This window comes from Labeo rohita, chromosome 1, assembly GCF_022985175.1.
Source record: "Labeo rohita strain BAU-BD-2019 chromosome 1, IGBB_LRoh.1.0, whole genome shotgun sequence".
Taxonomy (NCBI): Eukaryota; Metazoa; Chordata; class Actinopteri; order Cypriniformes; family Cyprinidae; genus Labeo; species Labeo rohita.
In genome coordinates this window covers 42,705,886-42,726,453 of record NC_066869.1, presented here as the reverse complement: position 1 = coordinate 42,726,453, position 20,568 = coordinate 42,705,886, and the positions used below count along the sequence as shown (strand labels likewise).

The window sequence follows — 20,568 nt, the reverse complement described above, 5'->3', positions numbered from 1 at the left end:
AGCACTTTCAATTACCTCTGTGTATGAAATGTGCTATATAAATAAACTTGCCTTGCCTTTTATATATGGACAAAGATATTTGAAATGTTTAAAAACATTCATCCATTTAAAAGTTGGATACGCTTCACGATTATGCGTGTCATCTTTGCGCAAGGGACCATGCTAATCTTCTCTGTATCTATCCAATTTTATTATGTGTGTTATCTCAGACAACACGAGTGATTGGACGTAGACGCCAAGATGTATAGTTCGGATACTGGCTATAAAAACGCATGACGGTAACGAAACGTTTAGACAACAAGTCAATTGCATAACAAGTTGGTTATACCGTAAAGCTGTTTATAAGACATGCTGGGACATTCAAAATAATAAAATCTCAATTTTTAGGACGGTTTACGCTTTTGCGCGGAGCGTTTTGGAACGTATGTAAAATACTTGCGTTCTAGTTCAATGATTGGCGTTCCTGCTTGTCATTGTTTACATAATGCCCGCCCCCTCAGTTTGTCTGCAAATCAGAAGCAAGGTAAAAAGAGGGAATGACGGATTTGATTAAAAATAAATTAAAGACTGTTTATCATGCATATCATTGTTTTATCGAATACAGTATTTAGGAAAACACGTTATTTCATGTAAATTTCAGCTATTGTTAAGTATAATTATACATCTTTAGAAAATGACTGATGTTAGAGTTTTCAAGCAGGCTATTTTATAATATAAATGTTAAATTGTTTTATTATCGTTCTTTCATTTATTTAATTTATCAATAGAAATATTATCCATCCAGGACTTTTATCGAGCGGATGTAGGTCTTACAATGAAACCGGAAGTACATTTACGTACACAAAAATTTTGCGCGAAAAGTTCTGTTGTCGATGTATCTACGCTCTGTAACCTGTTTATTCATATGTCATATTACCTGTAAATTTCCTGTCAAAACATACAAAACACCGCAAACATGGACGAATATGACGAAATGTACGGGATTGAAGATGATTTTGAACAACAGTTTGCGGATGAACTGGAAGTCATGGCTGAAATGGAACGTAAGTTAGACAGATACGTTCATGTCAGGTCTCTGTCCGATAGTTTAATGACGGACTGCTCTTTCAAAAAATATTAAAATCTAGTTTACATCGCATTTTAGTTTTCACTGTCACGCCTAAGATACATATACCATATAAGTACCTAGTACTCAGTACTCAACGTGAAGTGGATCAAAGTTAATCAAAGCTGTCCTAAGACAAGAACGGGCATTTGAAAGGTTTTGATCCACTTCAAATGTCTTTGAACTGCATATACTACACATATATATATAAATATATATGTGTATATGTATATGTGTTTATATATATGTATATGTATATATGTGTATATATATATATATATATATATATACAGTACTGTGCAAAAGTTTTAGGCCACTGGTATTTTCACCAGCTAAAAAATGGTTTAAAGTAGGTTATTTCTATCTTTTGCTGTAGTGTGTCAGTAAAAAAATATCGGTTTACATTTCCAAACATTCTGTTTGCCGTTAATTGTAATAATCTAGTGAGATTTTTCTTTGCACAAGGAGTCTGACAACAGCCAGTGCTCCACACTGATCTAATTTCGTCATGGTTGGAAAACATATATTTAGATGCCATTTTTATCACTACATTTTAAGCAATGAGCTATGTTTTGTTACTTCATTTTAAATAATCACATGACATAATTAAACAGTCTGTTAATTTTGAATGTATGAATGTTTCTGTTTGTGTGTAGGTGAACATCCTACAAGTGCAAAAGTTTCTGAGTTTCGCAAAAAGTCAATTTCACAGACGTTTGAGGAAGCCATTGTGTCCGGTGATGTGCCATTGAGAAAATCAGTAAATAATCATTGTCCTGAGAGCATCTCACCTCCAGTGGTTGAGGAGGAGGAATCTCTGAGTGAGTGCATTACCATTGCATTGAATTTTCATGCAATAAAACAATAATTCAGATAGTAATAATTCAATAATTAAGATTTTTTTTCATGGTTTTGAAAGTCTTGTGTGCTCACCAAGACTGCATTTAATTGATCAAAAATAGAGTAAAAAATGTAATATTGTGAATATACTATTACAATATAAAATAACGGTTTTCTATTTAAATTTATTTTTAAATGCAATTATTAATGTGATGGCAAAGCTGAATTACTCCAGTCTTCACTGTCACATGATCCTTCCGAAATCATTCAGATATGTTGATTTGTTGCCTAACTGTTAATGTTGAAAACAGTTGTGCTGCATAATATTTGTAGAAACCATAAGATAGATTTTTTCAGGATTCTATGATGAGTAGAAAGTTCAAAAGAACTATTTATGTTTTATTTATTTAAGCTTTTTTTTTTTTTTTTTAAATCGTAGTGTATGTTTTTATTCTTAGTTTCGATCAATTTAATGCATCCTTGCTGAATAAAAGTTTTTTAATTTCTTAAAAATAAAACAGTTTTACCCCGAACATTGTAAACTTTAACTTTGTACAAGTCTAAAGAGGTTTGTGGTTTTTCACAGCTCCTAAACCCAAGAAAAGGAGACAAGATGTGGCGAAAAAGCTCCAGTTTGAAAATGGTGATGACATCACCCCTCCATCTTCCCCAGAGGTTTACGACAGACCAGCAAGAGATTGGTATAAGTTAACAGTTAAACTGTACTATTGCATGAAACACATTTCACATCATAACATTAGTCATTGGTTGTTGAGTGTTTTAATATATTTTTTTATTTTTTATGTTTTTACAGGCCTGGATTTTCTCTGTCGCTGAGTCCAGATAGACCAGAGGCCACAAAAATAACAGCGAACGTGTTGGATATTAGTGGACTGGCCACATTGCAGGAGTCACCGAAGCGGGATAGCGCAGCAAGACGCCATGTCCAGAAACGGCCCCCAGCAATCGGAGATTACATAACTGTCACAGACTCAATGGGAAACAGAGTCTACCTTAACAAGAAAGAGGATGAGGAGAAGGTTTTGGACCCCACCAGTGATTTTACTTGACAGTTTGCTGTAATACAATGTGTGAACTTTATTTATTGATTTTTCTAATCCTTTTGTTCAGGTGCCAGACCCAAGAGCCTTCCGAAACTCGCTGAATGGACTAGGATTGTTAGCGGTTCCCATAGAAGTGTTAAAAGAACAAATTGCAGAGAGAGTAAGAATATGTGTACACATGCAAACAAACTAAATTAATGATTTGGAGGAAATTTGTCTGAATTAGTTTTGTTTTTTCAGCGCCATCGGCAAGTGATGGAAGAATCCCAAAGATTGACAGAACTTATGAATAGGTGACATTTTTGTTTGTGTTGTATCAGTCACTCTACCTCAGGCCATCCAAGAGAAAGTGTTATAATGCTAAATTTCTCCAAATCTCTTCCAACTCATCTACATCTTGGATGGCTTGATGGTGAGTACATTTTAGCAAATTTTCATATTTGGCTGAACTATACATTTTGTATAAATTACATTTTAGTGGCATAGATTCAGAGCTTCTTGCAGAAGAGCAGGCAGACTCTGGTGTGGATGGCGATAGTGGGGAAGATGAAGGCTCTTCTTCGAGGCTATGGGTGGATCAGTTCTCGCCACAGCACTACACTGATCTACTCAGTGATGATGTAAGTCATAGAAACGCTGTTCATTTGAAAATAATTCCTCTAAATGAAGATATTTATGTATATAAATGCCTTGTAATTATTTACTTTTGCCTCTATAGTTCACTAATCGCTGTCTGCTGAAATGGCTAAAACTCTGGGACACTGTGGTCTTCGGGCGAGAAAGGAAACCCCGTTCGGCCCCTGCGGATGTCAGACCGAATTTCACGAACGCTCAAAACCAGAACCAGTCCCAGCGTTTCAAAACCAAGTCCCAAATGACAGAAGAGATACTAGAGGCTGAGCTCGACCAGTACAAAAGACCCAAATTTAAGGTAAGTAAAACTGAGCAATCACAACAGGTTTATTATATGTGACACTGGACCACAAAACCAGTCATAAGGGCCATTTTTTGGAAATTGAGATTTATACTGAAAGCTGAACGAATAAGCTTTCCATTAATAAATGTTTGGTTTGTTAGGATAGGATAATATTTGGCCGAGATACAACTATTTGAATCTGAGGGTGCAAAAAAAGTCTAAATATTGAGAAAATAGCCTTTTGAGTTGTCCAAATGAAGTTCTTAGCAATGCATATTACTAATCAAAAATTACGTTTTGGTATATTTATGGTAGCAAATTTACAACATATTTTCCTAGAACATGATCTTTACTTAATATCCTAATGATTTTTGGCATAAAAGAAAAATCAATCATTTTGACCCACATAATGTATTGTTGCTTTTTGCTACAAATGTGCCCATACTTATGACTGGTTTTGTGGTCAAGGGTCCCATATTTATATTAGGTTTAGGTTTGTACAAATGTATAATTTATAAATAAAACTTATTCTGTTTATACTTGAAATTTACATTTGAATTGATTAAGTCTTAAACTTAGTAGTTTATATTTTAAATATACACTGTGTGTGTCATCCTACACAGGTGGCTCTGTTATCAGGTCCTCCAGGACTGGGGAAAACCACGCTAGCACACATTATCGCAAAGCATGCTGGTTACAATGTAGTAGAAATCAATGCTAGGTAAGAGGATGCAAGCCCTGATGGTACACAATCTTGAAGTAGAACTATCCACATATTAATGTTGACACTCACAAGCTGATCTCTTCTCAGCGATGACCGCAGTGCAGAGCTCTTCCAGAAACGTATCGATACTGCAACACAGATGAAGTCAGTCCTGGGAGCCAATGAAAAGCCTAACTGCCTTATTATAGATGAAATTGATGGAGCTCCTGCTGTACGACCTGCTTTCAGTTTTATTGTTTACTTTTAATTCAGTGGCTTGTTTAATTGTAGCTGCTTCTCACTTTTTTTTCTTATCGGCTCAGGCTGCCATTAATATCTTATTAGCGACATTGAACCGGAAGGATAGTAAAGAAGGAGAGGAGTCAGGTGCTAATGCCTTGAAAAAGAAAAAGAAGAAGCAGTCTGTGCTTCTTAGACCAATCATCTGCATCTGCAATGACCTGTGAGTCCCATTGTTAAGTGGCATAAGTAAACATTTTGTGCAGCACCTTCACAGTGTATATTACGACTGAGAAAATCAATACAGAAATGCTGTATTTACATGTAAGAAGTTCTACTTTGATAAAAGGAAAAAAATGTAACCTATTTACTTTTGTCAGGTATGTTCCAGCTCTGAGGCCGCTGAGACAGCAAGCTTTCCTATTAGCCTTTCCCCAGACTGTGCCCTCCCGCTTAGCTCAAAGACTAGCAGAGGTGACGTGCACATACGTTTACATGTTTACAAGATGATTATGTAAATGCATGAATGTGGACTAATGCATTATTTTGTTTTTGTTTGTAGATCACAAGGCGTCAGGGCATGAAAGCAGATACTGGCACTTTGATGGCCTTGTGTGAGAAAACTGATAATGACATCCGTTCTTGCATCAACACATTACAGGTAAGAGAGATAAAAATATGGACTTGCTTATACTAATGTGTTCAAATATGGGTTTGCTTATGCTTGTGTGTGTGTGTGTGTGTGCAGTTTTTACACAGTCGTGGACAGAAGCACTTGGATCAGCGCAGTGTCAATTCAGTCTCTGTAGGTTTGAAAGACCAAAACAAGGGGCTTTTCTCAGTTTGGCAGGAAATCTTTCAGCTTCCTCGACTGAAAAGGTACTCCAAAACACAATTCACTAAAAATTCACGTGTCACAGCACAGGACAATATTTAATTCTCTTTTTTACAAAAAAATACATGATTTAAACATGATTAAGATTCAGACAAATATTATGTATTTTTATATAGTTTTTTTTTTTTTAAATAGTATGTACTTAATTTTCGTCTGATTTTTATGGAAACCCTTTTCTGCCACTGAATAAAAAAATCAAAAAAGGTAATTTCGACTTTTTAATCTCACAAATTTGACTTATTTCAGAATTGTGCAATATAAACTTAAATATAAAGTTTACCTCACAATTGTGGCCTTTTTTCTCAGAATTGTTAGTTGCGAATTGCATGATATAAACTCGCAACTGTGAGAAAGAAAGTCAGAATTGTGAGATAAATTCAGAATTCTGACTTTTTTTCTTCAGAATTTTGAGACAAACTGGAAATTGCGATTATAAGTCAGAATTACGGGATATAAAGTCAGAATTGTGGGATATAAACTTAAAAATAAAGTTGCAAGCTCCCAATTCACAAGACTGATATGTTCTCAGAATTGCGACTTTCTCACAATTCTGACTTAAAATTGCAAACCAAGAAAAAAGAAAAAAAAGGTCATAATTGCGAGATATAAAACTCGCAGTTGCTAGATGCAAACTCAGAATTCTGACTTTTTTATTGCTGATGTAAATGACTACTGTGAGGAAAAAAGTCTGAATTGTGAGATTAAAAATGTGCAATTACCTTTTTTTTTTTTTTAATTCAGTGGTAAAAACTGGCTTCCATAGAGTGAAAGATAAAACTTATAAAAAAAAATATGTTGGGGGAACATTTTTTCTGACAGCTTGTATTTTTAAATTTTATGTTTTTGTCAGATTGTGTCACTAATTAAGTAACCATACATATTACCTCTGTAATGGCTGTTGTTGGGATTTAGGAAGCGGATTGGTGGAGATCCTTTTGGTGGTTTTAATGAGGCCGGACCTAAAGATGGCGCACAAAGGCTACAGCACATCTTACATTTGGTCTCATCTAACGGAGAGCATGAGAAGCTCACTCAGGTAATGACAGACATGCTCTACTTTGGGGTTAATTGGAAAAAAAGTATGAAAGTATGTGGCCACAAAAAGCATTCAGACACATAAATCACAGTTAAAAGGCTTGAATTTTTTGGCTTAAGATACTAATATGTCAAAGTATTTTTTGTATTGACCACTATATATGTTTTGTCATTTAAAACTTAACAAATTTCTTTTTACTTGACCAAAAAGTGCTCTTTCTTTCTTTCTTTCTTTTTAATATCCTGTAAAATCCATGTAAAAGAGTGGTTTCAGCCAAAAGTATTCACACTCTCTCTTCCATAGGGCCTGTATGATAACTTCCTCAGCATGAAGCTGAAGGACCCTGGGATGTTGGGTGTGTGCACAGGTCTTGACTGGTTGTGTTTCTCTGACCTGTTGAACGAGTGTGTGTTACACGGGCAGAACTATTCACTCATGCGATACTTCCCGTTCCTGCCCGCTGCCTTCCACCACCTATATGCTGCAAACTCGGTCCCACGCATCAATTATCCACATAGTCACTACGAGGTGAGAGAATGCAATAGACAGTGAAAGCACATGCTGTCTATCTGCCCTTATCCTTAATACCCTAATGTCCTGTCTTTCTCTTTCTATCTTTCATCAAATGAAAGCACTCTGTCCCAGTTACACACTTATGCCATTTTGCTAGCTTCAGCCACACACCAAAGTCACTTTAAAGACATGTCAGTGACCTCAAATGTTCAAGGAAGAAAAGGGAGCAAAAAATTTTAAGGATCTTCAGTATGAGATGGTGAAACATCTTTATTAGGTAACGTGATAGCAAAACTGTCTTGATATAATCGTGGTCCCATGACAATATGAAATAATACGTCTTCCAGGCAAGAAGTGTGGTTTTAAAATATATTTACACTTCTTATTCTAACATAAAAAGTCTTTAAAGTTGTATTTTGGGTCATTATGCTTTGGCACAGTATCAGTCAAACGAACTAAAACCGAAAGCGCAATATGGCTTAATCCCTTCATTAAGTCTGTTTTCGCTGCGCTTTTCAAAGCAAAGCACACACTTCTTTCAGGTGATCAGCTCATGATCTGGTATTTTACGTGCATCAGAATGTTTCTGTTTACAGTGAATGAATGCAGAGAACTCTTTATTGCATGTGCTGAGTTTAGAGCGTGTTTGGCCACCTATTCTTTATTACAGCATTTGTACTGAGATGTGTTTTTGTAAGCATGTTTTCACTGAAGCTGGAGTTTTTTTGTCAAAATAAAAGCTCTGCTGGCATTTTCGTGCAGTATGAATTGCTGACAGTTAGCGGTTTAAATGGGTAACATCACTGCAGTCCAAATTCAAAATATCTGTTCAAGTGTAGAAATTAGGAAAGAAGTATTGTAATTTCCCAACTGTAGTGTAAAGCAAAAATAATATACCTCTTATATTATACTCTTAAATTTTATTTTCTAGGCTTTCACTAAAACTCAGCACACCAAGAATGCCCTGGTTGCCATGTTGAATGACATCCCACCCGCTATACAGAACCGCATTTCCATGAGCGGTCTCTGTTTGGACATCATCAGCCTTCTCCTAGAGCTCATCTCCCCCAAATTGCGTCCGGTGAGTGATTTTTAAAGTCTGCACTGTAAAAATTGATTTGTAAAACAGATTATTGGAGTACGTTTTACAAGAAATTATTTTGAACATTTTTAATGAAATATTTCTTTCTTGTGTTAAGCTGTTTCTCTGTAATTATTTGTAAAATTTAATAGCAAATTCTGAAAGAGAACTGTTTCATCAAAAATGCTGTTCTTAAACGTTCTTGAAAAAGAAAAATGCATCACAGATTCCACAAAAATATTAAGCAGCACAACCGTTCTCAACACTGATAATATGAATTGTTTCTTAAGGACAAAATCAGCATATTAAAATAACGATCATGTGACACTGAAGACTGGAGTAATGATGCTGAAATTCAGCTTTGTCATTATAGGAAAAAATTACATTTTGAAATGTATCGAAACAGAAAACCGTTATCATAAATTGTAATACAATTTTTACATTATTACCATTTTTTTCTGTATTTTTGATCAAATAAATGCAGCCTTGGTGAATCATTTGGTGTGCTCTTACAGGTCAACCCTCAGCTTTACAGCACTAGGGAGAAGCAGCAGCTCTACGATTTGATTGACACAATGATCAACTACAACCTGACCTACAGACAGGACCGCACACCAGAGGGGCAGTACACTTATGTGCTGGAACCGTGAGTACATGCACATACACAAACAACATTAAAGGGATAGTTCACCCAAAAAACTTCCAAACCCGTAAGGTCTTTGTTCATCTTGGGAACGCAAATTAAGACCCTCCAAAGACAGAAATGCAATTACCGTGTTCAAGGGCCAGAAAGGTAGTAAGGACCTCTTAAAATAGTCCATATGACATCAGTGACACATCAGTGAACCACTGATGTTTTATGGACAGTTTTATCGATGTCCTTACTACCTCTCTGGGCCTTGAACGTGTCAGTTGTGTTGCTGTCTATGCAGGGTCAGAAAGCTCTCAGATTTTATCAAAAATATTTGAAATTGTGTTCTGATGATGAGTTGGACTTTTCCTTTAATGACAGAATTTTAGTTATGCAACTCAGACTTCATCACAAGAATACACACTGACAAACACAGCACTGAGAGATTCTGTATGTGTTTACCTGTTCATCACGATTTATGAGAGATTAGGCTGCAGCTGCAGATTATTGTCTCTCCCTCCCCTACTCTTCCCGTTTTTTTTTTTTTTTTTTATTTTTTTTTATTATTGTTCTCTTTGTCCTCTGTTTAACTTTGCCGATTCTCTCACATGAGAACTTGGAGGGTTTTGTTACTTGCCTCATGCGTAGACGTACATGTTCGTCACTCAAGTATATAAAAAAACCTACAATCCTCTCTGTGGCTTACCATGTCCTACCACTCACATTGATTGATGGAAGTGCTGAAAAATGCTCACAAACGAGCTTTGACAGTCACGCGTGGAGCACTTGCTGCTGAGCCTTTAAAAGTCTGCCTGATGGAGCTAAAGGTGAATGAAAACAAGGAATGAGAAGATAAGAATTTGGAAGAAGTTTTTGAAGGAAGAAGGATTGGTTTTCAGACGCGGCAAGTTTGAACTGGAACTGAAGAAGAGCTTCTCAGTATATCCTGTATGTTTGCCACTTATTGAGCATTTTCTTATTATATGTGACGTTTTTGCATTTCTGTACAACTGGCTAGCACAGTCTAGTAGTGGTTGATTCATATTGGTTGTTCTGTAGCCAGTGCTGATATGGCTAATATCTAATGAAATGCTGATAAATACACCCATTTAAAAGTTTAAAAAAGTTTTTCAAAAAAGTCTTTAATGCTTACCAAGGGTGCTTGTATTTGATCAGAATACACTAAAAATAATATTGTAAATAGTATTAGAGTTTAAAATAGCTGTGAATAAATGCTAATTATTTTATCAAAATAAGAGGGATCATACAAAATGCATGTTATTTTTTATTTATTTATTTTTTTTTAGAACTGACCTAAACAAGATATTTCACACACGTTTACATATAGTCCACAAATGAAAATAGTAGTTGAATTAATAAAAATGACCTTGTTCAAAAGTTTGCATTCACTTGATTCTTAATACTGTGTTGTTACTTGAATGATCCACAGCTGTTTTCTGTTTAGTGATAGTTGTTCATGAGTCCCTTTTTTTGTCCTGAACAGTTAAACTGTCTGCTGTTCTTCAGAAAAAGCCTTCAGGTCCCACAGATTCTTTGGTTTTTCAGCAATGTATATTTGAACCCTTTCCAACAATGACTGTATGATTTTGAGATCCATCTTTTCATGCAGGACAACTGAGGGACTCATATGCAACTATTACAGAAGGTTTAAATCACTGATGCTCCAGAAGGAAACACGATGCATTAAGAGCCAAGGGTGTAAACTTTTGAACAGAATGAAGATGTGTACATTTTTCTTATTTTGCATAAATATCATTTAGCACTGCCCTTCAGAAGCTACTAAAGATACTCGCATGACGTTTCTTATTGGTATAAACGTGTTTGTGTTCTCTCTGTGGTTGGTGCGGTAGAATCATGCAGCAGTCGTTCCTGCAGGCCCGCTGCGAGGAGACGCTGGTCACCTCGGATTGGGGGATTCCTCTGCTGGTCGCCCTGTTGTTACTTCTGCTTGTTTACGCCTTTCTGTATCTTCCCTCCATCACTTATCGAGCTCTGCTTCAACAAGCGCTGAGTAACCACACTGAAGCCATACCGCTGGAAAACAACAAGACGGATTGAGGATCGTACAATTCCCATGCCATATGTTGAATGACAATGAAAGCTAACAGCATTTTAATTGGATTGTGAAGAGAAATGTTTCAGCATTATAAACCAACTTTCATCAGAGGAGGCCTGAATGGAAGAAATGACTGATTTTGTAATTACTGTGCTATTTTGACAGACCATGTTGTCAATATAACCTAAATCTTCAATGTTCAATCCTGCCAATACACAGCAAGCATTTACATATACATGTGAAGTTTGACTATTTAATGTGATGGCACATCTGCAACACGGAGATATCGAAGTATCTGCTTTCACTGGCAACCTTTCATTGCTATCCTGTACTCCAGAAGAACCATTTGATTTCAGCATGAAAACAGCAATAACAACATAATATATGGGAACAAACACAACAGTTCCTTATGTTTTTTGGACAGAGCATTCTCCAGCTGTCCTAGAGAAATGACTTTGTGTACGTGACCAGGAATACCCCGCACAACTAATCCTGCTTTTGGATTTTCATCTGCTTGTGTGTATTGCACATATTGTTTAATTTACTTCTGTTCCTGGAAGAGTGTTTTTCCTTCTGAGTAAGAGGGATTATTTAGCTTGCCTGCTTTTCACTCTTTAAACCACCTCATCTTTATTTTTCTTCATATCCCTCTTTGTTAGATTTCCTAAATCAGCTTCGCTGTAGAGTAGTGCCCAATAATAATGTTATATTGTTATGTTAAGGGTTTATGCTGTCATTATATTTAGCTGTTGTCAATGACGTTGTGCATTAAATGACCTGTGTCTTTCCACAGTAATGTAGAAGATGTGGTGCATTTTCCGGGTTTGCCTCCCCGGAGGCAGTTAACCTATCAGGTGAAGCAGCTGATTGCCAGGGAGACAGAACTAGAGAGGATGAGGAGGATGGAGAAAGCCAAGCAGAAACAAAACCCACAGAAGGTAAAATACACACACATGCAGCCTGTGCACAAATATGCGCACTTACAACTAGTATTGCAATATGATAACATAATATTTATATATATATTGTATTATACAATATTTTATATATACATACACATACATTTATTAACTGAAGTAAATTAGTTTGTTTTATTTATTTGTTTGTTTGTTTTTTTACATTTTAAATTAGCTTGCAAGTTTTTTTTTTTTTTTTTTTTTTTTTTTTTTGTTTTGTTGTAATTTTTTTAAGACAGTATTTTGTGTCTTTAAAATTGTTTAAATGCAGCTAATACCCACTCATAAACACTGCACCATTTGTTTCACCGCTCATTTGTAGTGTAAACATGAAATATGTTTACATGCACTTCGATTTCATTTGGACTTTATGGAGGTTGGACTAACAGACCTATAAAATGTAATAGTAGCTTGACTTCATCTAGTATGCACACTAGACAGAAGTGAGGGACAACATGTTTAATTCTTTAAATATTATCATTAGTACTTGGACAGATGTTCAGCTCCAACACAGGTTACAACTATACAATGTATAATATGCAGAGCTGTAGACAATCATATTTCGTAAACAGGATTGTCCAAATTGCAAAGTATTTGTTCTTTGTGTTCAGACAGAGGCAGTAAATAAGGACCAAGAGAAGAAAACAGAAGTGAAAAAACAGACAAGCAGGAACCATCAGCAGAGGCTGGAGAACATCGTTAAACAGACTGTGGTGGAAAGCAGGGTAAAACATCTATATTAAACCACCTTAAAGCCTTTACATCTATCCTTACTCATAAAAATCCCATTTTAAAATGTATTTCCCTTAAAAGGATACTTCACCCAACGATGAAAATTGCCACATGATTTGCTCACCCTCAAGCCATCGCAGGTGTTTATGACTGACATCTTTCAGATGAATAAAATCTGTTATATTAAAAAATGTCCTGACTCTTCCAAGCTTTATAATGGCAGTAAATGGGTGGTAATATTCAATAGAAGTCCAATAAAAGTGCATAAATCCATCATAAAAAGTACTCCACACAGCTCCAGGGGGTTAATAAAGGCCTTATGAAGCAAATCAATGCGTTTTTGGAAGAAAAATATCCCTGTTTTAAAATGTTATGTGCCTTTATTAACCCCCAGAGCTGTGTGGAGTACTTTTATGATGGATGGATGTACTTTATTGGACTTATCAACACCCATTCACTGCCATTATAAAGCTTAGAGTAGCCAGGGCATTTTTTGATAACTCCCATTGTATTCGTCTGAAAGAAGAAAGTCATATACACCTAGGATGGCTTGAGGGTGAGTAAATCATGGGTTAATTTACATTTTGGGTGAAATATCCCTTGAAAATGCCAAACCAGAGAGACTTTGGTGTTTGCCTTTAGGTATTTAGTAAATTCACCCATTTATCCATTTTACAGTGATTCTGTGCCACCATGTTATGTGATTATCCTCATACATATGCTGGATTTACGCTTCATAATAATCCTAGATTAATTGGGTTAATAGTGGATCAGGGTCGAAGTGCTCACACACGATGACCTGTTCTTTTTACCTTTATAGCCTGAATTGGATTTCTTTGGACGAGCCATTGTACCCAAGGAGAAGCCTGTGGTCACCACTACAAGTGTGTTGTTGCTTGTTTGTGTATATATAGATGCTTTTCATACTCTTGTACAGTAAATCGCAGTACATCCGCATAACCCAAAAGCTAAAAATGAGCTGATCTTATTTCTCTCTGCAGGTGAAGATGGCAAAGGAGGTGGAGTGGTGCATATCGGTAAAGCCGTGGGTAACAGTGATGTATGGTTTCGTTTCAATGAAGGTGTGTCCAATGCAGTGCGCAGAAACGTTTACATTCGGGAGTTACTTTAAAGTGCTGAGGGCAAGAGAGAGGATGAAGCCCTGTTAATTTACAAAACATGATCTCAACCTTGTACTGTATAGTTAAAAAAACAAACATCTACAATGTGTGAAAAAGAAAAAGCACTGGTTCCTCTTTGGTTTGTTTTTTATTTTGTTCTTGTATAGTTGTACACTTTTATAAATACAGGTTTTCACTGAATAACAACAGCGTTTTCTTTCTTTTCATAATGTTGTTGCATGATATAAGTAAACAAAAAAGCAGATTTACATTTGCATGTTTGTCCATCCTATTCAAAGTCGGTCAGGGTAACCATGACAATGGGGTGGGGTCATTCTTGTTGCCATAGTGATGAGTGACAGCTCTTGTGTTATATTATAACACATTTGCTTGATTCCACCCACGGGTTGTCCTTAAGCATGTCTGGATTCAGAAATGGATCCTCATTCATCTTCTCTTCAATCCATTTAGTTAACCTGAAAATAAATGGATAATATGAGGGAATAGGAACTTGGTGCAAAAAAGAGGCTTATTGTTTATTTAATTTACTAAACACTAAACTTGGACAAATTAAAATAAATTTTTAAATGCTATACTTAACATTTTTAGCACAAATATATTCAGATTTTTTTTTATATATAATGATTTGGATATATATCTATGCAAATAAAAAGTGTGCATAAAATATAGAGTATATATAAATTACTATTTTCATGTATTTATTTTTTAATTTCATCACAATTTCATGACAATTGTTAAAGGTTTACGACCCCCTGGTTTGAAGCAGCAATATTTAATTATGTATCATAATGTTGTTTAATACTCACTCTGGAAGAGCGACAGATGTTTTTTCTCTGTTAAACTCTAGCTGCTGCTTCAGACTGTCCACATGATTCTTCAGCTGAGTCTCATCCAGCTCATCCATCTGAAATACCATCCAACATGTTTGTTTTAATGTTACGTCAAAGTCTCAAAGCTAATTTATCTCTAAATGATAGCTAGGTCATTTTATGTGACATAATTGTATATAAAATGCACTATTGGCTTACCGTGCTAAGGTCAAGTTAAGTAGCTTAGAAGTGAAGTGAAAGGATTGTCCGTAGTCCTCTAGCAAATAGCTTGAGTTTGAATGCTTTGTTCCTCTTAAGAGGAGGGTGTCTGCTTTTTTTCCCTTTTGTAAATTCCTGGTGTACACAAAGGAGATTGAGATACACACCTAGTCTTGAGGTTACGCAGCTTTCAAACTACTTTGTTAATCAAATTCTGTCTCTACATCGTGAGTTGTAATGGGAAGGATGTTTAGCTCACTGGGCTCTGAACATTTATGCAAAATGCATGCAAAACTGTTGAATGATGCCCATTTTTCCTTACCTAGTCTTTGCCAGAGAAATTAAACTTAAGAATGAAAGTTGTGATGTTATCAAGAGACTATTTGCTGTTTTTCATATAGCAGTCACTTGATAACATCAGTAAATGTTATTTAGAAAACCCCCAAAATCCTAGTCATAGTCAGATCAGAGTGCTTGCTATTTTGAGATTGCTTTAATTTATTGTTGTAACACTTGATTTTAACACTACCATTTATGAGTAAGATTTTATAGAAATGTATACATTTATTCAGCAAGAATGCATTAAAATAATCAAAAGTCAGAAAGACATTTATGTTAGAAAAGATCAAAGACCTATAACAAATACATTTTTCTGTTGAGCTTTCTATCCATCAAAGAATATATCTTGAATGACTTTCTGTAAAAATGTTAAATAGATATTATAATATTAGCTCTTAGCTCTCAACTTACTATCATTTCTACTTGCGATTAATGTAGTAGTAGAAACAACCACTGGTGTTTGCTGTTTGGTTAAAGGTGAAGGCACATGTCTGTTAATGAGATCAGGATGTGCTACGAGTGAGCAATGTTGTTAGTTGCTAAGTCTGTCTAAACCATGTCCCTTAAGCCTCTTACAGTACCAGCAAATATATCTCTTGAGTCATGTGTGCTCTTCGACTGTAGAAGCACGGTTTGACGTGTTCTTACAGACAGCAATGAATGGTGGTGTGATGCAGATCAAATTTTTATTCCGAAAAAATGCCCATAAAAACCTGGAAATGGGTAAAAAATTAAAGTGTGCAAATCCCTATTCAAGAGAATATTTGCATTGCAATTCAAAAACATTAACATGTACAACATCATAAGGTTGCATATTTAACTTAAACTGGATAATCTTATGGGTATAATTTAGAAGTCAGGTCATATCCAAAAGAGTTGGGAAATGTTCCTTCAATTGTGAATCAGTAGTCAATGTGAAAAATCAAACGCTGATTTTGTCATGGTTGTCCAGTGATGAATAGTTACTGGAAAAAAAAAAACCTGAAATACCACAAGAATAGTGATAGACTGATATATTAACCAAGTGAATGACTTGACATCATGCATTTGACAAACACTTTTATCCACAGTGATTGCATTTAAGCAATGCCTTTTATTTTTAATTCATGCATTCACTGGGGATCAAACCTATTACCTTGGCTTTGTTAGTGCCTTGCACTGTTCAAGCTACAAAAAGGCTATATTCTGCAACATCAGCCAATAATCCTGTCCATTAACAGGACATTCATTTTTCCAGTCAGATCTGAACTATACCAGTAGCCTTGACAATGCTTTGTGTGTTCAGTGTCATTGCAAAATGTACACATTGAATGTTGAAACTTGTGCAAAATAAATGTTGCAATTATATGTACATCTAGGGCTGGGTGAGTCAGTAGACACGATTGACCGGTAGAAATTTTAGACCAGTAGAGATTTTGGACTGTCATCTCTATGGTGGTTATACTCTTACATGACTTTGATACGTGCTCATGAAAACTTACCATCTTACCAACAATTTTTAGCATTGAAAGAAAATTTATTTTGCTATTTGCACGTGCTGTCTGAGTGAGCCTCACCTGAGAGACGCTGCTCATAGTGCAGGATTATTGAGTTATTTTTGCCGCTTTATAGGCCTTGAATGGTTAAACATACACGCTTGTATGTGTCAAAATGCCAATCTTTGCGAGTACCCTCGTGAACACAGTAATGTAGGTCTTAATCAAAAGCAAACATCTGAGAAAGAAAACACATGTAACAGTATTGGATCCAGGCAGCTGTTGAAGTGCAGCAGTCTGATATTCCTGCTGTCTGTCATTCATGTTAATCAAACAAAAAAACAGAGAAAATCTCTCACTGCTCCTGACTAAATCACTTTTGTAACTTTAATAAAAAAAAAATATATAATTTACACAGTGAAGAATATGTAAGATTTCGGTCATATCACCCACCCTTATTTACATCCCATGTTCTGCTGTTAAACTAAGATTTAAATTGCATGTATCAGCCATAAGGAACCCAGCTCTTCAGTTGTTGGGATCGACATCTGGAGCCATTGCAGGACCCATATCGTTCCACCACTACTCAAAACTACCACCTTCCTCAAGTCAGCACAAATAACCGGACATGGACCGTCTAATCTGTTAGATGCTCTTCTGACTGATTTTGTCCACTCTACCCAGGACTGCAGTACCAGCAGCATTCTCCACCCCTCGCAACCATTCAGAACATTTGAGCAAACGCTTTGATCCACACTCTGATCTTCGTTTTCCTCATATTCCACGTCGTCATATCGGTGACGCTCATTTAGAAGAGAGATCTTCACCAGTGGGATGTTGGAGCGAGAACCTGACTTGGCAGGCAGGCGGTCTTTCCGATGTGGTGCCGTTACGGTGCCACGGAGCTGCTTCTCACGGCTACGTTTCTGCAGGAGCAAGGTGGCCTCAGGAGTCAAGTTGAGAGAGAAGTTTGATTCACTATTCAGTCCATGGCCTGATCTTGATGGACTACAAGAGTTTGTGGGAATGTTTGTTGCTGAAACGCTGACAGGAAGCATCTTCTTGCTAGAGGGTTTTGCTGATCGCAAATTGGTTGTTGAGGTACTATTGCCGGAAGTACTTTTTGAAGTTGGAGTCGAGGAACCTGAAGGATCAGCAGGTCTTGGAGTCATAATCCAAGCACTTTTACCCTCCATCCTCAAGTTGGAAGTGGCTCGACTAGTGGGCAGCTTGCTTTTATGTGGTGTGGCCTTCTTGCTCAACTTCTTGATACGTTCCTTCACAGAACTTTTCTCCTCTACAGTCTTGACTGGAATGATAGGCAACAGCCCTGAAGGTTTTTCTTTGCCCGAGCTGGAAAGACTCTGAGGTCTTGTTACAGGCGGGAAAGGCATCTTCACCAGGTAGAGCAGCACATAAGACAAGAATTCAGTTTTGGAGGTGTAGCGTGACAGAAATGGGATGTGATCTTTCGCATGATCGGAACTACCTGTTATTTCCAGAGCCCCCAACATCCACTTCTTTCTTCAGACACGGCCACTGTGGAAATAGCAGGCAGGAATAATTTAGCTCTTTATAGGGTGTTGGAAAAGGGGCTTGGCTAAGGCACAAAGTTTGAATCCTCTAGAGTAGGTAAGCCTAACACGTGCAGCTTAGTGTTGCATAATGGACTGAGATGTAAACATTAACTGCAGTAGTTGTACACTTGTTGAACTGTGAGATTATGATAATGCATATGAGAGTAGAATAACGCCATGTCAACACCGCAACCACTTGAGGCGGTCTAGACTGGACGCGACAGCTGCGAGACAATTTTATTTTGTGTTGGTATGTAATAAATAGAATGAGACAGTAAACTAATTCCTCGTTCTATTTATGACGTACTTACACAAAAGTTCAAATAATTTGTAACGGTCGCTTTTGCGTCCAGTCTAGACAGCTTCAACTCCCGCGTTCGGTTGTTGATACGATGTAAGAGGTTGATTGATTCACAAAGCTTCTTTTTCTCCAAACAGTCTGTCACATTGATTGAATCCAACTTTTGTTGTAAAAATGAATGTCTAAGTAATGTAGTTTTAAATACATAATACCTACATAACTGATTGCAATAAAGGATATGTATTGTTGTATGTACAGTACGTTGCAAATAAAGACTGAAAGGACAGGCATAGACTTCTGTATACTACTTTAGATCAAAGTTCTTGTCAAGCATTGGTATGTGTATCTGATCCACACGTGTCTAAGCGTTTTCCCAATTAAAGGATTTTAGAGTTTACTGAACCTAATCTCTTTAGAAGGTCACGTAATCTCACTTACACCCAGTCTGTAACGTTAGGTTTATTTTTTGGCATCAGGTAAAGGTTCCCCTGGTGAAACTAGCATCAAAACATACCTACCAGCATATGCTGTTTTTTTTTTCAACAGGGTCCTTCTGCATGCTGTACGATTGCCATCAAATCCTGAATATGAGAGCATGCAGATGGTTATTTCTGGGGCAAGGCCAAAAACCACAAACTTATTTCAGGGAGGAGAGTCATTTGTAGGCATTGATGTCAATTCATCGGCTTGGATAATATATTGGTCTATCACTATTGTGGCATTTTAGGAGTTTTGCTGTAAGTACAGTTGAGATCAAAAGTTGACATACACCTTGCAGAATCTGCAAAATGTTCATTATTTTGACCAAAATAAGAAGGATCATACAAAATGCTTTTTTTTTTTATTTAGTACTGAAGATATTTCACATAAAATATGTTTACAAATAGTCCACAAGAAAAAAATAATAGTTGAGTTTCTAACAATGACCCTGTTCAAAATCTACCTATACGCTTGATTTTTTTGACGTATTTTTTTGTTTGCTCATCTGCAATACGTCTATAGGATGTTCCCTATCAGATGTCTATTAGATGTCTTTAAGATGCTTATGATTTATAATGTATGTAAAACTGACATCTTACAGAAGTCTGTCAGATGTTCGTACACAGCAGATGCTTTCCAGATCAAGTGATCTTTAAGACATCTTGCAGATGTACAAATTGGTTGTTTGTCCTGAACAGTTAAATTACCTACTGTTCGTCAGAAAAATCCTTCAGGTCCCACAAATTCTTTGGGTTTTCAGCCTTTTTGTGTATTTGAACCCTTTCCAACAATGACGGTATGATTTCGAGATCCATCTTTTCACACTGAGAATAACTGAGGGATGTATACGCAAGTATCACAAAAGGTTCAAATGCTCACTGATTCTCCAGAAGGAAAAAACAATGCATTGAAATGTAAAGTAGGGTGTAAACTTTTGAACAACAGATGCCATTTTATTACTCAAATCTGTTGTTATTCATAGTGTCATCCCACACAGGTCTTACTGTGGCTATATATCTTGTGTATGTCTTTGGCTGTATCGACCATTCACTCCTTAAATGGAATCCTTGAGTGCTTTAAAAAAAGATCACATTATACCTTAACTTTTCTGACAACATACAGCTCTCAAGTTGTTTTAAATGTTAGTATGAGGTTGCAGTGATCAGTTTAGGAAGTAGGCAGCACTTTGGAACAGAGGCTCCCTCTAGTGGAAATAAAGGGTGTGTGGAAATTGTTCTTCTAAAAGCAAACTGTACACTGTAGAGAACAATAATATAATAAAATGGTAACAGTGGATAACCAGCCATAGTCAAACAGTACTGTTTTTTTTTTTTTTTTTTTTTTTTAAGTGCTGTATTGTCAGTATTTTTCCTTTTGATGTATTACATTTTATATATCATATATACTAAAGACTGGATCTTTTTTTTGTTTTTTGTT

At 36.3% G+C, this 20,568-nt stretch overlaps 3 protein-coding genes and 1 non-coding gene across 4 annotated transcripts; 1 reads left to right on the top strand and 3 right to left on the bottom strand.

Moving 5' to 3' along the window:
* Nucleotides 1–108: 108 nt before the first annotated feature.
* Nucleotides 109–216, bottom strand: LOC127172544 (U6 spliceosomal RNA). Its single transcript, XR_007828642.1, has one exon. It is a non-coding gene; the product is annotated as a U6 spliceosomal RNA (small nuclear RNA).
* A 610-nt stretch (nucleotides 217–826) lies between these two features.
* Nucleotides 827–13,949, top strand: chtf18 (CTF18, chromosome transmission fidelity factor 18 homolog (S. cerevisiae)). Its single transcript, XM_051108576.1, has 22 exons — nucleotides 827–1,043; nucleotides 1,762–1,926; nucleotides 2,532–2,646; nucleotides 2,760–2,985; nucleotides 3,077–3,169; nucleotides 3,250–3,302; nucleotides 3,488–3,629; nucleotides 3,728–3,940; nucleotides 4,549–4,646; nucleotides 4,737–4,860; nucleotides 4,952–5,091; nucleotides 5,249–5,342; nucleotides 5,431–5,529; nucleotides 5,617–5,747; nucleotides 6,676–6,799; nucleotides 7,103–7,327; nucleotides 8,244–8,393; nucleotides 8,909–9,039; nucleotides 11,895–12,039; nucleotides 12,669–12,782; nucleotides 13,610–13,673; nucleotides 13,791–13,949. The coding sequence occupies exons 1-22, from the start codon at nucleotides 956–958 to the stop codon at nucleotides 13,919–13,921; spliced, it is 2,865 nt and encodes a 954-aa protein (XP_050964533.1). The 5' UTR covers nucleotides 827–955; the 3' UTR covers nucleotides 13,922–13,949.
* Nucleotides 13,950–14,238: 289 nt separating this feature from the next.
* Nucleotides 14,239–15,116, bottom strand: gng13a (guanine nucleotide binding protein (G protein), gamma 13a). The gene is made up of 3 exons (XM_051108668.1): nucleotides 14,960–15,116; nucleotides 14,738–14,835; nucleotides 14,239–14,386 (listed from the first exon to the last, which is right to left on the bottom strand). Exons 2-3 carry the CDS (start codon nucleotides 14,833–14,835, stop codon nucleotides 14,281–14,283), a joined length of 204 nt encoding a protein of 67 aa, XP_050964625.1. The 5' UTR covers nucleotides 14,960–15,116; the 3' UTR covers nucleotides 14,239–14,280.
* A 2,302-nt stretch (nucleotides 15,117–17,418) lies between these two features.
* LOC127166605 (proline-rich protein 18) lies at nucleotides 17,419–18,287 on the bottom strand. Its single transcript, XM_051112015.1, is given in 2 exon segments — nucleotides 17,419–17,510; nucleotides 17,513–18,287. Coding segments are annotated over 2 exon segments (867 nt in total).
* Between the last annotated feature and the right edge of the window lie 2,281 nt (nucleotides 18,288–20,568).

What these genes read in the sequence shown, in the direction of transcription:
- chtf18 (XM_051108576.1), top strand. Translation starts at nt 956, where the DNA reads ATGGACGAATATGACGAAATGTACGGGATTGAAGATGATTTTGAACAA. An exon ending in AGTCATGGCTGAAATGGAAC is followed by an intron (nt 1,044 to 1,761) that starts GTAAGTTAGACA and finishes GTTTGTGTGTAG; the next exon opens with GTGAACATCCTACAAGTGCA. An exon ending in ATCTGCATCTGCAATGACCT is followed by an intron (nt 5,092 to 5,248) that starts GTGAGTCCCATT and finishes TACTTTTGTCAG; the next exon opens with GTATGTTCCAGCTCTGAGGC.
- gng13a (XM_051108668.1), bottom strand. Translation starts at nt 14,835, where the DNA reads ATGGATGAGCTGGATGAGACTCAGCTGAAGAATCATGTGGACAGTCTG. An exon ending in ACATCTGTCGCTCTTCCAGA is followed by an intron (nt 14,387 to 14,737) that starts GTGAGTATTAAA and finishes ATTTATTTTCAG; the next exon opens with GTTAACTAAATGGATTGAAG.